Source organism: Lissotriton vulgaris, chromosome 5 (assembly GCF_964263255.1).
Source record: "Lissotriton vulgaris chromosome 5, aLisVul1.2, whole genome shotgun sequence".
NCBI classification, from domain to species: Eukaryota; Metazoa; Chordata; class Amphibia; order Caudata; family Salamandridae; genus Lissotriton; species Lissotriton vulgaris.
Window position 1 is genome coordinate 896,609,653 of NC_141693.1, and position 21,816 is coordinate 896,631,468.

Sequence of the window (21,816 nt, forward strand, 5' to 3'; positions counted from 1 at the left end):
CTAAATTACAGGAACGGAGTGTTCCAAACAGGAGTGTAAATTTTCCACTGTTGTTTTGTGTGCAAGAAGAACGAGGGTGACAGAAGAGGGACAGCTTTTTACTGAAGCTGCCAGCACCTGAATGGATATGAACTTGTTTATTTGCAACTTCATTGTTCCTTTGGGGTTACGGGAAAATAAGTTTTCTCTTTTTGTTCTTGACAGTGTTAATGTGCCTCCTAATGATTTTTCATTCCTCTCTAGAGCTCATATGTCCAATGCACAGTGTTTCCAGGCAGTGTGTGTTTCAGTGCATGCGAATCATACTAATAGGCAAATGCCTTTGAAAAATCACATACAGAGCCTTGACCTAAAATAAATGTGGCCCTCTTGGTAGGAAGGAAGCACAGTGTAACAACCTATAATTCAGGGGGCCTTTATACAGAAGGTTGTGGATGGTCCTTTTTGCATCTGAAGAATAATTGGTAAAACGTTTTTTGAAAGAAAATCCCACATTTGATGTATAAATCCAATTGGGCTATGCAGTAGGAAAGAAGGGGTTGCCTTCAGCAAAACTTTGGGAGTAGTAGTACAAGGTATCTTCACGAAAAACACTCACCGCTCTCTCATACAGTGACAAACTATCAACAAGCAACAATTCTCTTTCCAATGTCAATGGTTTCATGTCGCTGTAAGTTATGTTCTCACCTGCCGTTTAAGCCACCACTTAAATAATAAAAAGATGAAGCCTTCTAAATATGGACCAAAAGTGAAAAACTGCATCAAAATAAAACAACCTAATTTTGAATGGGAAGCATTCAGAGGAATCTCAGTTTCAAGGAAAATTAGTCATTGCCAGACACAAACTACTTGAACCATGTTGGATACAAGAGTTGGCTAAGATACTCTCACAGTATATGATCCAAGAATCATTTAAAGATATAGATGTTCCTACCAAAGTCCAACCTGTGTGTTTCTATACTACATCATTGTAGACATTGTACTATCAGAGGTTTCCTGAGGAAGAACTAGATGCCCAGAGGCCTGTAACTGCACGGAGAAAGAAACACCTTTTCCCTCATAGTGATATACGAGATAATTTACTGATAAAAGCCAAAGGAAACACGGGGTCAAGAGAACACCAAATTCTATTGGACCATGCCAGCATTGCTAGAATTGTGTACACTTCAGATTATTATAAACTTTCAGAACTACTCTTGTAATGAGAAGAAATAGAGAGAAAACATCAATGAGGTGCAGTGGTTATCACAAGAGAAAAGTGTCACCCAACAAAGAAGCATTCTGTCCTCACTCAAAAAGACAAATTGTTCATTCTGTGACAACAAGCTCTTCTTGAAAATGGATGTCTCGCTCAAAACTTTACTTGAGTGTCGATTTGCTTCCTTAATTTGATCTGGATCCGCACAAAGTGAGTCAATAAATTAATGTTTTTACACAAAGCGCATAGCTGAAGTTCACTGACAAGTTCCCACGGAGATCAGGGGTGAAGGCCAAATTGCCTTCTGTGCATATAACATGGTGCCATCCCATCTTACAGTACACTCAAGAATGAAAGGATCTTAGTGCATGTTGTCTTTTGTTCTGGAATATTTACTGAAGGTGTCTGTCAACGGAGGAATTGAGGTCATGGATAGAGCCAAACACCTGTGAACTCTCTAATCCAAATATCTGATTGGCCAACAAGAGTACTACCATACAAAAGAGAGAAAAGTTCCCAACATTCATAAAGTCTGAGGAGCAAAGATGACGGAATCAATAACACAGCAGAATAGGACAGAGTACTGCACCCGCTCATTTTAGTAGCAAGCTAGGCAGGAGGCCCCCAGTGGAGCTCCTGCAGATGTACAAAGCGAAAAGCATTACCACAGTTTTGTATGGGGCAGGGCTCTGGGGTTTTACAGACACGCATTCCATACAAGTAGTGGAAAATGCATTTCTGAAGTTTTTATTGTCTGTTCCGAGTAGCTCTTCGACATACGCCTGTCATGCCGAGCTGGGTATACCCTATATCTCTGATCTAAAAAAAAGTGGAGCACGTTTTACTATGGCACAAGATCTAGTCAAAAGTGGAGCCCTTACTAAATAGGGATATCCTAACAGATTGTTTAAGACTGGAAGGGGCTTCAAAAATCCCATAGTTAAGGTACGCTCAAGATTTTATGAAGGACCTTGGCCATCTGGAATACTTTATCAAACCAAATAGCATGTCATTTGTAAATAGAAAGGACCTAAAGAAAGAGGGGCTTCTATTGTTGGACTCGTTAAGAATGTCTGGCGAGATTGCCAAGCCCAGTGTACAGCAAAATCAAATGATTTTAACTTGTTTTACCACCCAACCATACTTAACTGTTGTACTTGGAATTTATGACAGGTTTCAATTGACACAATTTGGGTTTGGAATATTCCACAGAATTGTAAGCTTTCCAACAATGCGCGACTAGTACCGGGAACTGAAATTGTACCCATGTGATAATGCTTCAGATCAATCCACCATCCATGTATTTTTATTCTGTAAATTTCATAGCGATTTAAGAAAGACGTGGATTGTCCCAATTTTAAAAACCCTGGGGATCAGACAGTGCCCGTCCGGCGTTTATTGCTTTACAATATCTAGATAACGTCCACTCGGTATGGGGAATATCAATGTTTTTTTTTTAAGTTGCTCATCTAAGGAAAAGTCTTAGTATACGACTATGGACGTTTATTTGGTTTCCACATATGTATGTTCTTTTTTAATGATTGTATGAACTAACAGTTGTTTTATACCTCGACTTATATCGTGATGTCTTTTAAAACCAATTTTTATTATGTAATATCTGTATGTTTTTAACTGCTTTTATGATTGTTTGAATCATCCATCGAATAAAGCAGTGATTGAATTGAATACACCTCTATCAGGTCCTACAAGGGTACTTTACCTATAGCTCATGCAATGGGGAGAGATGAGCCTTTGTCAGGGGTCCAGGTTCTGTCCTGGATGCCCAAACATATCTTCAAAAAGGGACGCAGGGTGTTCTTTGAATGTTCTCAGGCATGTTTTCAGAGGTCCTTTTTAGGTCTAGCCAAGACCTTTTGATTTTAGTGAAATTCTATATCTAATATACATACTTATAGAAGTTTCCAGCCAGTTCTCTTCATCCATTGTCTCTGCTATGTCATTCGCATTTTCTGCTACAGTATTGTATTATACACTCTTTCACAAAGAGCACATCCACACAAAGTAGTTGCCTTTCGTGCCAGGGACTACTATGGCATTGGTGTGCTTTCTGAGACCAAAAAAATATTTTTGCTTTTATTCCATTTTGTTTTTTTTAAAATATTGTTGATGGTCCAGCAGTTCCCACATCAATAATGCTTCATAAAACAATGGCAAAACAAGCAGTGATAAAGATAAAAGGTTTGCAGCTAACACCAAAACGATTAGTTTTGCCAATGCTTGTTAAAATTAGGACCTTATTCTCCAGAAGTGAGGAGATTTGCTTGAATGTAAGTAAGGGCAGGGTTGCACAAAGATGATTTGTTATGTGGGATTGGTAGATTGGAAAGGTTGTGGATCACAAATCTAATCTATTTAAAATTATTTTTGCTCTGCAAATAATTGTAATGACTGTTTATGGTCTGGCTCGACAGTGCAGGTATCGCCACACAGTTATGTGAGCAGCAGTAGAGAGGGCCTGTGGCTCCACCCATATGCTGGGAGGCAGAAGTACGTTTCAATTGGGCAGAAGTTCTGTGCTTCCACACAAAAAAGTGCTTGCCCTCCACACAGCTGTGATGATTATGTTTAATTACTCACCTCCCTGAGCTTGAACTTTTAGGGGCACACACATGATATTATGATATATGAAATGTTATTAAAGTGCCCTCAATAATTAGATCATTGATTGTGTTTTTCTCTGGCAGCAGAACTGATGGAAGGAGGCCAGTCATTAACCTACATGGATGTTTAAGTCTGGCTTGACAGTGTAGCTGTCACCTAACCTTTTAACTTACACCAATATTATTCTACAAGGGTGCTCTGAGGAGAGAGTTTTGGGCCATATACTTTGCTTGCCGCTGTTGCACTTGTCCCGCTGCCAGTCTCCCTGGTCTCCCCCTCTGCTGCCGCTGCTCTTCACCAATGTAGCGCGGTCATCGGGGAGAGGGGGGACTACAATCCCCGGGAGCCCTTGCGGCGGAAGCCGCCACCGCCACCGCCCACATTGCGCCCGGAGGCGCATAAACCAGAGGAGCGCCCCGGTGGAGCGGGTGCTCTGAGGAGAGAGTTTTGGGCCATATACTTTGCTTGCCGCTGTTGTCCTTGTCCCGCTGCCAGTCTCCCTGGTCTCCCCCTTCGCTGCCGCTGCTCTTCACCAACGTAGCGCGCCCATCGAGGAGAGGGGGAGAGGGGGGACTACAATCCCTGGGAACCCTTGCGGCGGAAGCCGCCACCGCCGACATCGCGCCCGGAGGCGCATAAACCAGAGGAGAGCCCCTGCATCGTGGTCGCGCCGGGTTAGGCCCGGGACAAGGGCTGGACCGTCCACAGCCGTCAGAGGCCAAAAGAGGCTGGGCTGGGCCACCCCTCTAACCCATAAACTCGGACGTAAAGCAAGCGGAAAGCATTTTTTGTGACATTGAACTGTAGACTTTGCTGCCCGCTTTGCTCTTAAGCGGTGAGGGGGCTACCCTCGGAGTGATTATTGGGCAAACTATAAGCAACACTGTTAATGTGAGTGTTCTTGTCAACTTTAGCCTTTCTAACTGTAAGACTAAATCATTTGAAAGTGCCTAGTAAAGAGCACAATATTAACCTAGGGCTATGACTTCTAAACAAAACAGAGTGGGGCAGAAGGTAGGGGTAGGGGGGAGTGTGGTAGGCACCTTGGATGCTTTCTTGGTTAGAGCTGGTTCGGTGCTCCAGCATGAAATAATGCTAACAGAAAAAAGGCTTTCATTAGGAGTCTACGCAGCTCAAAAGAGATCTTCAATGGGAAACATTCAATTGGCCAAATCACCTGTGATAGCGGCTCAACCTATAAGCCTCATAAATATTGACCCCGCAGACCACTTACATGGGGACATGGGGGAAGTAGTGCTAAGCCCAATTATGGATTCAAGAGTTGGGCATAACTCCCGGTCATTGGAGTGTATCACTCCCCAAGATGGTATTGTGTCTGAAGTAATAGAAGACAGGAGTCTGGTACCTTCTACCCTGCATAATTTGGCCTGCCCTCCGGATCAAACCCTAGCCATTGCTAAAACTTTTCCGTTATAGATAAAGGGGAAGCTTGTGATACCCGATCAACCAGGCCGAAAAGGCCGGCCCGGGAATGTATCAGTGCAAGTGGCGGCTTAGGGGAGCCTTTAGCAAAACGGACATTGGGTGGCCTAGCGACTCGGTCACAAAATAAGACCAAAGGGAAAAGTAAAACTCAGAAGGAGAAAACATCAGGTACCGCTGATGTTGGGGAGGACCAGGGCCAGGCTGTAAACTTTGATGTTAATGAATCATGTAACACAGGGGGTAGCCAGGCCTTCTGGGAGCGCATGGAGTCATTGATATCATCTTTTCTTGCCCCCTTATGGACCAAGTTTGAGGCTACTGAGGATAAAGTTATGAGTTTGGTAAAAGATATTGAAGCAAGAAATTGTGCTGACCAACAAAATGTAGGGGGAGGTAATGTACCCACTATACCGCCAGGGAGCATAGCGACAGGTCAGATTCTGGGTAAGCAAAAAACTACCACAGCTACTGACCGCCCGATAGCAAGAAAATCCATTCCCGATCATTTAGTGGCGGGTGGGAGTTTGCATTCTGGTAGCCAGACATTGTTACCCGGTAATTCACAGCAAGATCGAGTACTGCAAATGCACCAAAACCCTCCGGGTGTACAACCCCCGCAACCCCTAAAGAATCTGCCCGGGAAGGTGAATGTTCACATAGTAGGGCAAGGGAGCGGGCAGGACAGACAAGCCCATAAGACCAGTTTGAAACCTGCCCAAGATATTATTGATTTACCACCAGCTGCGGGCCCCCTGGTTGTAGTCCTGGTTGGTGTTTCCCCATTGAGATCAGACCAAGTTGAAACCTGGTCCCAGCTAAAACATAAAACTGTGGATTAGCTCTCTAGGCATAAAGGTTTTAGTCCATTCCTATCGAATAACATCCTAATGGTGCATAGAGTGGCATGGCTTGGCAATTCACAGAAAAAGACAAGGTGGGACGGTATTATTGTCAATTTTAGAAGATTTTGCCCAAACAATCCTTGAAGCACAAGATTACTCCTCAATCAATACCTGCATTGCAGTCCTACCATTGGGCTACTTTTATAGGCCCTCTGTGAGACCACAAGGGGGGTTTACTCCGTTTATTCCAGTCTTAAATAGTTTTGAGACCCTGTCCAATTTAGATGAGCAAGGTTGACTGCAGGACAGGGACGTGCTTGTTGTACGGCGGCCGGAAGCTGTGCTGTTGGCAGACGGGAAGTCCCTGGCCATGGCGCCTTATATTGAAGAAGAGGTCGTATGCCAGTTGGCACCACCGAACCCGGTTAATATAGCGGGCTTTGAGACAAATCGAACAGGGCACACTGTTTTCGAGAACAAGATAGAGATTCTATCATGGAATATTGCCGGGCTGCGGTCAAAAAGAGGGGACATAAACTGGGAGGCCTTTCTGTCAACGCACCATATTATTGCTTTGCAGGAAACCTGGGACGCTAGAGATCCCTATCATTTGGATGTGTATCAATCCTTTAGCAAAAATGCTGAGCCATCTGTAATGGGGAGATCGAGGGGGGGTCTCTTGCTATTATTTAGCCTCAAATTACTGTATAGGCCGGAGTTGGTAGTGACAAGTTCCCCACATATTTTAGCTGTCAAACTTGAAGGTGAAAATCTGCCTGCAATGTTGGTGGTACATTTTTATAATTCATTTACTAGGACAGATGAATTGGACCATTTAAGAGCATTGTCTATCTTTTTGGATGATAATGATATAAATAACGATACACCCTACCATCTTTTAATTCCTGGCGATTTTAATATTCATGTCTGTCACCTAAACTGTTTACACGGTATTGAGCACGAATACGGCCCGCAGGGGGTCACCCATTTTGAGTACACGAAGAGCGGGACGTATCTGGAGAGTCTTTTATCTGCCCATTACTTGTTCTGCCCATCACAAGCAGAAACCCTGTCCCCTGTCCCAACCTATATTGGCCAAGGTCATTGTAGTATCATCGATTATATTTTAGTATCATGCCTTTTGATGGACCTAATAGGCTTTTTTGTGTCACACAGAACGATCTCAGTGACCACAATCCCCTTATGATGGATATTAAAATCAAGGCCCTTAAAAGTGCGATACCATTGGCCCTTATTTCAAATTCTAATATAGCTACCAAATGTCAGGGTCGAAGGTTGAGATGGGAGGTTATCACCCCAGCTGACTTCCTTGATAATTTGTATAATAGTAATTCAGAGGATTTGAGCTTATGTCTAAATATGGATTCCGAGCCAATGGTAATCCTTGGCGCCTTTGACCGCATTACAAAACAGGTAGCGGTTAATTTGACTCGGCGAGGAAAATCAAGGCCTAAGAAATTGAAAAACTGGTTTGACCAAGCTTGCACTACTGCACATACGGCACTTTTGGAGGTTCTGAAAGAGTCTGCCAGGGACACTAATAAGATTGTTGCGGCCAGAAGTGCCTATAAAAAAGTAATAAAAGTAAGGAAAACCCAGCTAAAAGAGATGGCATGGGATGAATTGATTCAAGCTAGTGTCCTGACAAGTAGCACCCAATGCTGGAAAGTGATTAATAGTCCAGTGTTTGATGAGACAGATAATACAATTAACGATTGTCTCATCCTCCCAGAAAGGTGGGTGGAACACTTTAGTGGCCAATACTCTGAGACCAATCACTCACCTTTCATTCCTCGTGGGGAAACTATACAGGCCCCAAAAAACAATTTTACAGAGGAAGATGTAATGGAGGCGATTGTGTGTACATCAAAGGGGAAAGCACCAGGCCCGGACGGGGTATCGGCTGATTTATATAGGGCCAACCCTAGGTTATGGGCAAAGATTTTAACTTATGTTTTTAATGCAGCCTCTAAAGTGGGTCTCCCAATGTTTTGATGTAAAGCAGTTATAGTCCCAATATTTAAAAAGGGCTCAAGAAAAGATCTGGCCTGTTATAGGCCCATCTCACTCTTGGATTCTGCTGCAAAGATTATGGGAAAAGCCGTACTAGCCCGCTTGACAGACTGGCTGGGAAAAAATTCCATCGTCTCGGACCTACAGTATGGGTTCAGACAGGGAAGGGGTGCAACGGGTCAATGCCTTAATTTACATTTTGTCATAGGGAAGTACACGGTCACAAAGCAGGGGGACATACTTCTAGCTTTTATGGATTTGTCCACTGCTTTCAACCTTGTAAACAGGCAAAAGCTTTGGGCTTCCCTATATGACATGGGGCTGGACCCTGTATTGATATCTTTCCTGGCTGACATCCATGAGAATACTACGGCAGCGGTCCTCTATAAGAAGAATGGGAGTCTGACAGATGCTTGCCCAGTTAAGCGAGGGGTAAGGCAAGGATGTATCCTTGCAACCTTGCTGTTTACGCTTTATATTAACAACTTGGGAGACGCATTAATTTCATCTTGCAAGGATATCCCAAGAGCTGGCTCAAAAATGATCCCCGCGCTATTATATGCAGACGATGCAGTTTTAGTGGCAAGAACAGCAAGAGGGCTACAATCTCTTTTAGATTGTTTTATTAATTTTATGGACTCTCTAGATTTAATAACCAATTTTAAAAAGCCACACTCTATGTCAATAGGTGGGGGACGGGCAAAAAAGACGAAATTTTTCTGCAAAGGGCAGGAGCTCATTAAAGTCCCAGCCTTCCCATACTTAGGGATTCTTTTCGATGACAGAAGGTCATGGGTCACGCAGCGTGCCCATAAAAGGAATACCTTAGCCAGGGCATTGGGTGCCCTGTTAGGGTTTGCAAAGTGATTGGGTCGTACACCACTCCCGGCACTCATGAAAATGTATAACGCTAAGTGTGTCCCAATGGTGCTATATGGGAGCGAGGTATGGAGCTACACAGATGTTAGCGAAATCCAAACAGCAGAAAATTTCTTTTTTTTAAACTGTTGTCGCTCCCATCATCTGCTGCTACTTTTAATATTCATGAGGACCTTGGGGCTGGCTATATTTCAGACCAGATCGCTGGGGCCCCACTACTAGGTTGGTTGAGAATCTGGGCACAGCAGCCACCAAATCTAAACCAATTGATTATCCAAGACTGTATGTCTCTAGACAGAGCCCTCACTATCCCGTGGATCCGTTATATTAAAACCCAAATGGATTCACTGGGCAGCCCTGATCTGTTCACGAATCCTAGCGCATTAGGCAAGACGGCTATTAAGGACGTAAAGTTAATGAGGGAAGAAGGGGAAATGGTGAAACCTTCAGTCAAGAGTTTTGTAAGGCTGAGTATAGGGAGAGAAATCCAGCTGTACTTGATCTATATAAACAAGCCATATCATCTGTTTGTGTTACTAAGGTTTAAGTATAACATGCTCCCATGGCTATTATCATTTCCAAAAGGGTATTTCCAAAGAAGGTACTTTGGGGCCTTGCCCCTGTGATAATTTTTCTGAGCAAAATACCTTGCATATGTTTTTTTTTTGCGACTTTTATGTTTCATTCCGCAAGAAAAGTATTTTGCCATAGTTAAGGGGCTGTAACCTTGAGCAAGTTAGACCGACTATGGCGTACTTGCAAACACTTGGATCCTCAGTGGTGTGTTTTGGGGTAGCTAGTTACATCACAGAGGCCATCAGGCGAAGAAACAAAGTACAGTTACATTAGTAACCATCCTCTACCTCTTGATTCATAGTGATTCTTTTTAGACAGAAAATTTGTGGTGTGACGATTTAGCTGATGCATTATTGAATTTTAAATGGAGAACTCAATGGGTGACAAACTTTTTAATCTGTATATTTGTACGCCAAGTGTTTCTTTTTGATGGTGCTATGTAATATATTTGGTTTATGCATTATTGATAGTATTTGTTTAATTGTAATGTGTTATTGATATTATCTGTTTGTTTGTAATGTGATTATCTACATCATGAAATATTGTCCTGTGCTTTGATGGTTTTAAATTTTAACCGAATAAAGCTAATCTTTTGACTTTGACTTATTCTACAGTTCGTTGCTTCCACACAAATTCCCATCCTAACAACTTGCAAAGCATTACATTAGCATACAACATCCCTTTAAAGCTGGTCCTATTGACATTGCCAATGCTTGTTTTACGTTTTGTAAATTAGAAAGTAATTGATAACTGATGTTGAATCATTTCAATGAAAGCGCCCCAAGATGTTTTTCTCATACCACAACACAATTGTGTCTCAGGTCAATATTTTTTTATCTCTGCATTGTCATTGCTAGCATGTACACAGTGTCTCTCTCCAATGGCACTGTGCATTTAATCAGCTTTACAAAGTCCTTCGCACAACACTGCAGTTCCTCGCAGTACCCAGGACAGACACCCAATTCATCAAAGGATGAGTAAGTACATAATAACAACAATGGGGAAGCAGGCCCTACTCCTTCTAACAGGACGCCTTTCAGAATGACTAAATGTTCTTGAATAGTGTTTACTGCTGAATGAACTGCATTGGTAGCTCCCAAATCAAGATATAGAAATCTGAGGAACATGTAGTAAAATGTTTAACTAATATCACATAATGTGGTGAAGTGGGTAAGTGAGGATTCAAAATGAGGTTTCCTGGTTACCTGCAACCCTCCATTTGGTGGTATGAACAATGAATTTAATTCAATAACCATAGCTGCATATACAGAGGTAAGGGACCGCTGCGAGACTGGTCATATATCAAACCATACAGACATTACACACAAATAAACATATATTTGATTCTACCAAAAAGGACCCAATGCAAGCCACCATTCTTGCATTTGAGAATATACCATTCTCTGGCCATATTAATTACACCTCATAAACATGACAAATTTTCAGTTTCCATATAAAATTACAATATGTAGAGAACAGCATTGTGATTATCACATGGACATAACTAATACATGAAGGAACACATGTAGGACCATTTCATTTTGCAACTTGCAAATTGTGATGTTTAGCGACTTGCAAAATGAAATGTACAACAGTGTCTCAGACACGGTTTGCGGTTCCCAAATGGGTCGCAAGGGACCAACCTCATTATTATTCATGAGGCAGGCCGCAATTTGTGACCCATTGGCAATGGCCAGCACTCACAGGGATGGTGGCCTTCTGGGGTCAGCAGACCATCAGGTCTGTCACTGCTTTTTTAATAAAGCATTTTTCTTTAATGCAGCCCAATTTCCTTAAAGGAAAACGAGATGCATTTAAAAAAGAAAAATGAAATGTTACCGTTTTATTTTTTAACAGTAGGCAGCCTGCTCTTAAAAAATGTTTTGACTGCCAGTCACAAAGGGGACGTGGACCCCTTCCCGTTTGCGACTTACCACCTACTTGATTTACGACCACATTCCGGTTGCCAGGGCTTTAAGAGAGATGAAAAACTGGGGGTCTCTCAAAGGGATGTGGTCAATATAATTAAGGGCGTGGCTTAAAAACATGCAAGTTTAAAAACTTTGCTGAGCATAGTGTGCTGCCCAACTGGTATTTTGCTGTTTCTGTCATTGCATCCAAATATATAATACAACAAATAACATTACACCTACAACATTCCAGGCTTATTGGCTTTGTCAACGGTTGTTAGTTGCAAAAGATAAATAAGCAACAACTATGGCTTTGTTGTACAGCATATTGAAAATGCTTTCGTTCTGAAATGAGACTGTGAAAGCACTATAACGAGGCTCTTATAAGTTACATCAAAGTCAGGGAAGGATGGCACTGATGCAGAGTTAAGATTTGTTTTTTACCCTGAGGGTATGGCCAAAAACGGAAAGCCTGATAGGGACTTGTCTCAGCACCTGCTTTTAAGAACTGCCGGTGAGCACCGGCAGGACCCGGCCACCTTTGAATAATGTCAGGTGCTCACCATCACGCTGTGCTTAATGGAGCAGGCCCTGTGCTGTCAATCAAATTCACACTATCCTGTGCTTTGTGCAAACACAAGAATCATGGCAGTGACAATCAGGCTACGGCCAGACCGGCCCTTGTGGCAATTAAAAAAGCCATGGTAGGTGAAGAGAAAACATGGCTTTTATCATACCTGAGTCTTTTTTGTGTCTGCTGTGTTTGTGTGTATGCCTGCTTTTGTACGAAAAAAGTGAAAGAAAAAGAGAGAGAATCAAGACACTCGCAGGAGCTATGTTAAAATAAATGTGTGGCACTTTGTAGATGTCTGCTCGGCGACAAAGATTCATAAATAACGTGAAAAGGGAGGGTTGGTGAGTGGGTGAGTGAATGAGTGGATGTGTAAGTGGATGGATGAGTGAGCAAGGGTGGATGTATAGATGGATGGATGAATAGATGGATGGATGAGTGAAAGCATGCATGAGTGAAAGATGGAGGTTGATTGGATAAAAGTGCAGATGATGGGTGGATAAGTGAAAGATTGGATGAATGAAAGGTAGGGAGGATGGATGAAAGGGTGGATGATGGATGAGTGAAAGGAGGGATTGAGTCAAAGGGTGGAAGGAATAAAGGAGTAAAAGGGTTGATGGATGAGCGAAAGCGTGAAGAAAGGATGAATGGATAGGTTTGGAGATGAATGGATGGATAGGTTTGGTTATGAAGGGTGGATAGAGGGAATGGTGAAAAACTGAATGATTGATGAAAGACTGAATAGACGATAGAATGTAAAGGTTAAATGGTGGACATCAGCAGGTAAGTGGTACGATGAAAGGATGAATGGATAGATTGATGGAAGAGACAAGAGATATCTTCTGGGGAGGGTCATGATGAGTTGCTTCATTTTCTTGGTGCCATAATAGCTTTGGTGCAAAGTGGAGATATTTTCAGTTTCTTCCTACTCCTGTGCTCAAAAAAATATAGTATTGTGCCAAACAACAATTAACAGAATGACATTCAACATATTATCGCATTTCTCTTTCATTTTGTGTAATGAGTTAACCTGCTTTGTTTATCTAATACATTTCTCAATGTGTTTTCGTATGTGCTCGAACTAATATAGAAGTTGTTAAGTATCTGCATGTCTTGCCCTTAGCCCCGTCCCTTGTCCCGCCCCCTCACTACACCGCTAGTTCATTTTAATGACTACTTGCACTTATTTTTCCCCATTTAAAGCACTGCACTTTACTGAATACGTTTCAGCATTTGCATCCAAGGAACTAAAGCAGGCACTTATTACAGCATATCAAAAATGCAGTGCGTTGCATCAAATGTGCATAACTGTTCATTTCCAAGAAGGAGACCAATACAGGGAACGAATAAACGCGATACTGTGCGTCTACTGTTCATATTATAGTGCAAAATGTAAATAATTTAAAAAACAATGGTATCTTTAACATACGGAGGCTAGGCATCTCACAGGACTGCTCCCAAACTGAAGTCGTGGCATGCAGGAGGGTCTCTGAGAGGGTACACGACCCAGCCCATCAAACATTTTTATAAGCATCTTCTACACACAACAATCTTTACGGAATTAATGGGGGGCCTGCCAACGGGTTTTAATGTCTCTCAAAAGTACGACAGGTTTCAACGGAGAAAGTGTGACTACTTCTCTGTGTGAGTGTGTGTGTGACCAGCACAAGGTTACATGCAGAGGTCGATTGTGTGGCCCTACTACGCTAGCCTGAAGTCAAACAAACATTACTTTAAATAAGCACCTAATGTTCACTATGAAGAGGCGCAGGTGTGCCAGATCTAGAAAGTTCGGTGCCTCTCTGTATGCACTGCTGGCAAGAAGAAAGGAGTGTTGCTAGCTGGAGTGGGATGACGGCGCGGAAAGGGTGAAACACACCACCGAACCATCTCTGCGAATGACTGTATTTTAAGTCGCACTGATTACCCAACAGGCACAGCAGACAGCTGGGAAATACTTGCCTGTAGTATAGTGTGGGGCAGTTCGAACAGTGGCACGTGCTCTGGGTTTCACGAGGACAGTAAAGTCCGGGCATCTTTCTGTGGCATTTAAGGGGCATCTGAAATGACCTGGCTGGCAAAGTTTATTTTGGAAACAGGGTATTTGGAATGATAATTAGGAACTATTTCCTGGTGGGGCTTTCAGTGTGGAACTATTCAATCTGATCTAATGAAGAGGTCAGTTGAGACTAATGAGGACAGATTGCAATAATAACAGCAGATTAACGCTGCATATTCTAAACTGCTGGACTAAAGGCACGTTTGGAGAGCCCAGTCACTTGTAAATCAGCGGAGGATTATGCAAATCGCCCTCGGCTGTGAATCACAGCCTGATTCTGACGGGAAAAACAAAAGCTTGGCGGGACCTCTCTTAAATCTCTGCACCTTTTAATTACACAAAAGCACAACGATGGAGGTGTCACTTTTCAATTAGACACCAGTCTCTTTCACTGAGGGCAGAGGCTTCAGTGGGATTAACAGAAGGAGGGACTACTTACCGAATGGGTTCGAAGCACAGCGACTAGCTTGGAGAGGGCCATGTTCCAGAGCTCATCGGTATAGGCCTTGGTTACCAACCCCTGGGTGACATGTAGGATGTGATCTTCTACAACGAAGAATCTACAGCAGAACAGAACACAGATCGGTCTAACGTTCATCTAAACAAAGCTCAAAAAGCACCGTGTGTATACTTCTGTCCAACAATAATAAAATACTAAATACATAGATAGCATCAGCTCTACAAAACTCTATTAACTCACCCTGCTACTTGACTGAAATATCGCCGGTAGCCTTCGACCGTTTCATGCTCAATAAATTAAAGAAACAAAAAACAAATTAGAACCAGCGTAACACAGTGAAGGGAAATCTGCTGTACTCAAATAAAATGACAAATAAAAGGCTCAACTATACCATGCTTGCCTGAGGCTGTAAAACCAATCTTGCCTGTTTCCGTCGTTGTTTTCTATAGTAGTTTTCAAATGTTTCTCTGTCGCCCTAAAACACAAATACGATTCAATTAAAAACGTCCATATGCTGCAGAGCAGTTTTGTAAAATGGAGATTTATGCATTAAGCCACCGATTGCAAATGGTTTTTGGCGTGACAGACGGGCATTGGGTGTGCATTTTATCACACAATTTACAAAGAGATGAGTGGAGCAGTAAAATAAAAACAGTCATCACTGTGAAACTGTGATCACAACATGTGACCAGAAAGACAGTACATCCCATACATTTATACGTTACAAAATGTTTAGTTTAAGGATTTAACATTACAATGATTCAAACAACTGTGGCATACGCTTCATTGGATAGCACTGACCTTGAATTCTGAAAGATTTATGCTAATCTTTGGGTAAATCACATTTGTTAAAACTATTTTTTTATACACATGAAACAGGTAAGAGGCATATCAGGCTCCAAAATAGAGATGGGTGTCATCAGATTTCGAAAACTAAAGTTCCAAGCCTCAGGCAAACACTATGTCTGAGTAATTTATGGTATTTATGCACCATTATAATCAACGTCTTGAATCAAGCTGCCTCCCCCGACACAGTCTTCTTAAGGGACAATAGTATGGGTTTAAAAAATTGGTGTCATGAAAACATTTGATACTGAATTGCTAACCTAGCGGCTGACTAGTGTATGCACGGATCCAAATTAACAAAACATTTTTGGAATACTATAGAGCTTTTTATGCCCAGACAAATTAAACAATGGTGGAAGCCTTTTGGGATAAAGAACAGTTGAGATCAGCAGACATTCAGGAGGAGAAGAGACTTGATGGCCCAATCACTGAGAATGAGGACAGGGTGGCTATCAAAGACTTGGCCAGAGGAAAAACACCAGGTATAGATGGACTTCCGGCATAGTTTTATCAGACTTACTCTACCCTACTAGTGCCACAATTAGTCAAGACTTACACAGAGGCTTTAAGAAGGGTGAAATTAAGCCTCATCCATGAAGGCCCGGGTGGTGCCTCTCCCTTCCTCTCTCCCTGGTAAAAGTTAGAGTGCTGCACCATTGTACAGACCTCTTTCAATGCTGAACCTAGATTTTAAAATATTTAGCAAAGATTTGGCTACCACATTTTATCATCACTTACCCAAATTGATCTAGAAGGACAAAAAATGGTTTATACCCAGCCCCAATACTTCATATAATTTTACGAAGCAATACAAAATACTAGATGAGACAAATTTGGAGGAGTACCCCGAGGCTATGGTAGGTTTGTTGGACCTCGAGAAGACATTTAATACTGTGTGCTGGAATCATCTAGAGGTGGTTATGGCTAAAATGCAGATGGCGTCTGGTTGGATAAGATGGATTAGGGCAGTGGTTCCCAAACTTTTGACTCCTGAGGACCCCCATTGAGTCACCGCTGGAAGCCGGGGACCCCCAAGCAATTTGTATGAGTTAAATTTCAAATATTAAAACAGTAATTCGAAAAAAATACACATGTGTGCACACAAAATAAATACTCAAAGTACTAAGGATTTTGGGGCCAGATGTACGACCATTTCATTTAGCGCCTCGCAATTGGCGACACATTGCGAGTGGCAAATTGCGAGTCGCTAAATGAAATGTACAACAGTGTGTTTAACACTGTTTGGGATTCCCAATGGGGTCACATATTGCAAGGTTCATTAATATTAATGTGCCTCTCGCGATTTGCAAACCCATTGGGAATGCCAGCCCTCCCAGGTATGGTGGCCTTCTGGGCTCTGCAGGCTACCATGTCTGGGACTGCTTTTAAATAAAGCAGTTAAAAAAATGCAGCCCGTTTACCATGCATTTAAAAGAAAAAAGAAAATGAAACGTTTTCGTTTCATTTTCTAAGGGCAGGCAAAGGTCCCTGGGACCACTGCCTGCCCTAAAAAAATTATTTTGCATGCATTTGCCATGGGGAAGGGGTCTTGAAGTAGGTGGTAATTGCGAGTGTTTTGTGACCGCAAAACATTTGTACCTGGTTTTGAGACTCACTATTTGGAAGGGAATGTCCCTTCCAAATAGCAAGTCACAAACCCTATTTAGCGAGCCACGAACGAATTGCGACTCGCGAAATAGACAATGTACATGGCCCAATGGGTTTTTGCATGCACAAACGGGTTCACAAACCCGTTTGCCCATATAACAAGCATTTACAATGCAACGGTTTCGCCTTTGTAAAAGTTAGAGCTATTGGCATTGTAAATGACAAAAATGTTATTTATTTGTTGGTTTTGAAAACAGATAAATAAATGGCATTGTAATTTACATTGCCAACAGCTTAATTTCTCGCAAATGTAAGACCTATTGTACCCTACTGGACGAGCTCAGCAGACAGCAATTACTACCACACACACACACACACCCAGAGCCAGCCACACACACACCCAGAGCCACACACAAACACACCCAGAGCCACACACAAACACACCCAGAGCCACACACACCCCGAGCCACACACACACACACACACACACACACCCAGAGCCACACACACACCCAGAGCCTCACACACACCCACACACCCAGAGCCACACACACACCCAGAGCCACACACACACCCAGAGCCACACACACACCCACACACCCAGAGCCACACACACCAACACACCCAGAGCCACACTCGCCCACACACCCAGAGCCACACTCACCCACACACACACCCAGAGCCACACACACACACCCAGAGCCACACACACACACACACACACACAAACACTCAGAGCCAGGCGAAACCTAAAAACGGATCGTACATCTGGCCCTTAGTATTTTTCATTGAAGACATAGCCCCTCTGTCACATGTATTTCATTTGTTTTACAGCATCTCTCATACCATTGTAGGATGTCAGAGCACTTTACATCACACACATATAAAGACATTGAACCATACATGTAAATCAGTGTGTATATAAAATGTTTAAAGAGTGCTTGGTCTGAAAATCTCAGGATTCAGAACATAACACAGTGGCTAGCACTGACTTTAACATTAAAAATGTATTTCCACCCGAATAAATCTTTTTAGCAGCTTCAGGATAATGAATAACTGGGAAAAAACAAAAGTTACTAATGGTACCATTCAGTTTGCAAGCAGCTCTTTGATGACAGTTTATAGCTCCCTCTGCTACATTACGATTGTCACTTATGAAGTGCACGGTAACGAAAGAATCTCTGTGACAAAAGCAGTAACCACGAACCTATACACATAAAATACTGCTTTTTAAAATGCATGTTACACGTTCTTTGCAGTAGGCACACTAACCCTCTGTGCTACATTAGTTAAGTCAAAGCTGCCACTGAACAACACTCTCCTCACGCTCCAGCAGGTACATTAATCACTGGCATTCTCTTGACACTTTTATTGTTGCTGGGAAGCTGCTAATTATACAGGACACTTTTCTGTGCTTTGAAAACTGTAGCCTATGGACCCCCTGGGAAGGTGTCACGGACCCCTGGGGGTCCGCGGACCCCAGTTTGGGAAACACTGGATTAGGGTGTTGTACTCAAACCTGGTGGTCAGGGTAAACATTTCGGGCTGTTTTTCACACCAACCTCATATCTTCCAAGACACTCGACAGGGCTGTCCCTTCTCCCCACTCCTTTTTGCTACTGATATTGAATTGAGTCCATACCATATTTCTATATGCAGATCATTTATTACTTTAGGTCCGTGATGAGGTATTGGACTAGATGTCAACTATGCAACTTGTAAGGGACTTTGGAGCAGTATCCGGGCATAAGGCAAATAGTTAAAAATCTTATGTACTGGAGAGGTCAGAGTGGAAGAACCTAACTTAGAAGACACGGAATTAGGTGGGCCCCTCACATTTGTAAGTATTTGGGTGTGAGTATTTACTACCAGGTGATGGACCTATGAGGTGGCAACCTGGGAGTAGTGATGAGGGATGAGGGGGTCTGTAGCATTATGGAGATCCCTTCACTTCAATATGGCTGAGATAGTCCTTACTAAGATGGTAACTCCACAAAGATTACAGTACCTTTGTTGTCAAGCTCCTAGTCTGGGTACTATTTAAATGGTTCAGACAGCTCCATACACTGGTTACAGAACTGGTATGGGATGGTGAGGTAAAAAAGTTGCATTAGAGAAATTCAGGAACCCACTCACAGAGGGAGGATCAGTGTCCCCGATTTCGAGCTATACTATCAGGTGGCACAATTATAGTGGATTGTGAGATGGCGGGATGAGGAATATATTGAAGAGATGGAGAAAGAAACAAATCGAGGAGCCTTTATAGTACTCCTAATGTGGAAGTGTACTAGAACCTAAGCTTCCAGATTATTATTATGAATAGCACTGAGAAGGTGGAAAAGATGCATCGTGAAGACTTTCAAGCATCCCTTGTATGCATTAGCAGTACCCTTGATAGGCCTCCCACATGGAAAGCACCCTATATCTTTCCCTGCGAAACAGTGAGCTTACTGGATGGAAGTGAGAATTCTCACAGTGTGAGACTGCTATTCGAATAGGGTAAATCCTTTTAGAAACGTTCACGGAGGAATGGCCTGGCCATGGACAATTTCTGAATTATCGTGCTATGAGATGGACATTCAAAGGTTTGTGGAATTTTGGAGCAACTGAACCCCTACAACATGCGCTATTTCAGCTTACTACAACATTTGGGAATGGGAGACATCTGGTAATACAGCTTTGTAATGCAACATAAAAAATGCAACACAAAAAAAAAAATGGGAAGGGTATGCCCAGATGTGGGTCCCGGCTCACTAGACCACTGGAGTCAAGCTATCCTGGCTGATAAGGGCTGAAAGCCCGAAACTGGTCCTAGGACGCTTGATTCCTGTCCAGGATGTTAAAGTTTGCAGGGATTTGTTAGCATGAGCTGAAAGCCATTTTGTATTTGGCAGCCATTTTAGTTAGCCATGTGCTCACCATGTGCTGTTTCCCTCTTCAGAGCCTTGCACATGCTCAGAAGGGCCTAGCTAGTAGAATGCACCTGCTCCTCTTATAAATCTGTCAGGCTATTTTTTGCTGCTGTATGGAGAAGTAACTCTCCTCCCACTTTGTTGAGCAAGCTGATCTTGCATGCCCATGTTAGGCATTTTGCATGCTTACATGAGCAAGGACCTCCCCTTGGTCTTATGCTGACTACGTAACCATAAGCATATATAAGGCCCCTGTTTTCTGTACTCCTTAGACGGCCTCATACAGTTGCTAAGGGTTCTGTGTGACGTAGTCTCCCTCAGCTGAGGTTAATAAATATGTATTTTATATTTCAGCTTCGGTGCCGATTTCTTCTTTGTTGGTTTAAAAGGACCAAGGTGTATCAGTGAGACCCCTGAGAAGGTTTCTATGTTCTTCAAATGGCGCTCCAATGTGGACCTCATCAGAGAAGTGGCTATCCAAGGGAGTGATCTTGACAGGAGACAGGAATCTAATGAGGAGGACAGGACAGGATTCTACTAAGGAGGTACTCTGTGCACGGAGATTCTGGGGATTCTCTGTCTCTGCAACCCAGTATATTTCTGGTCTTCCTGATTTTGATCCTCCACATGTTTGCCACTCCTGACTGAGAACCTTTTTGGCGTGAATATTCTAAAAAAAACGACCGTTAGGTCATTCAGAACTTGGCAGTCAGAATCTGGACACCAAGTGATTGGTAAGCGTTGTTTTTATGCAACACTTGCTGTTGGTTTTTGATGCCTAGAATTCGTAAGGTAGTTTAGTAACGCGGACTGTGGCTTTGGAATTTTGGAATTTGTGTTGGCTAACTTTGGATTTGTATGGGATTGATGAACAAGTTATTTACCTTCGGTAACAATATATCTGTAAGAAACAGTAGTTAGTATTAGATTCCTTACCTTAGAATATCCCCAGGCGTCATACTGGATCCGGAAATTTTTGCGTAGCAGTACACTTGCGCGTCGGTAGGCGTCGTCTGCGGCTCCGCGTCCGTCGTCGGCGCCGTGATGACATTGTTGGAGTACTTAGACGCCGCCTCCGCGTGCTGATGTCAGTTCTTAGACACAGCTTTTCCGCGCCAGAAACGGAGAGCCATATTAAAAACCAACACTAGTGCCATTGAAACTAGGGCCCTGAAAGGGGATGACCTTAACCTTAGATATTGGTTCGCAGAACGGGGAGGATGGGTGGGGCGGTAAGGAATCTAATACTAACTACTGTTTATTACAGATATATCGTTACTGAAGGTAAGTAACTTGTTCATCTGAAAGAAACAGGTTAGTATTAGATTCCTTACCTTAGAATAGATACCCCAGCAATACCAACCCCGGTGGTGGGTCTGCGAACCAATAATCACACCAGAAAGTCCTGGAGGACGGAACGGCCAAAGAAGCCATCCCTCCGGACTTGGCTGTCCAGGCAGTAGTGTCTTGCAAACGTGTGCAGTGAGGCCCACATAGCTGCCTGACAGATGTCCTGCAAAGGGACTCCCCGGCCCAGGGCAGTGGTAGCCGCCGTGGCCCGAGTGGAATGGGCCCGCAGCCCAACAGGAGGCTCCTTCTTAGCCAAGGAGTAGCATGCCTTGATACACAAGACGACCCACTGAGAGATGGTCCGCTTGTGTACCGCCCGTCCCTTCTTAGCGCCCACGTAATCAATAAAGAGTTGGTCATCCACCCGAACCGGCGTGTGCGATCCAGATAGAAGGAGAGCGCACGTTTTGGGTCCAGACGGTGGAGCTGCTCTTCCTCCTTTGAGGGATGCGGAGGCGGAAAGAAGGTGGGCAAGGTGATAGACTGCCGGATGTGGAAGGCCG

At 43.1% G+C, this 21,816-nt stretch overlaps 1 protein-coding gene across 3 annotated transcripts in view; it reads right to left on the reverse strand.

Annotated features, from left to right (window-relative positions):
* The window catches only part of EXOC6 (exocyst complex component 6), a 1,184,343-nt gene that overhangs the window by 728,441 nt on the left and 434,086 nt on the right, over positions 1 to 21,816 (reverse strand). For all 3 annotated transcript variants that reach the window (XM_086922491.1, XM_086922490.1, XM_086922489.1), the window contains exons 9-11: positions 14,989 to 15,072; positions 14,838 to 14,884; positions 14,577 to 14,697 (exon numbers count right to left, since the gene is read on the reverse strand). In XM_086922491.1, coding sequence (XP_086778617.1) covers positions 14,577 to 14,697; positions 14,838 to 14,884; positions 14,989 to 15,072 — 252 coding nt within the window. The remainder of the gene's footprint in view (positions 1 to 14,576; positions 14,698 to 14,837; positions 14,885 to 14,988; positions 15,073 to 21,816) is intronic.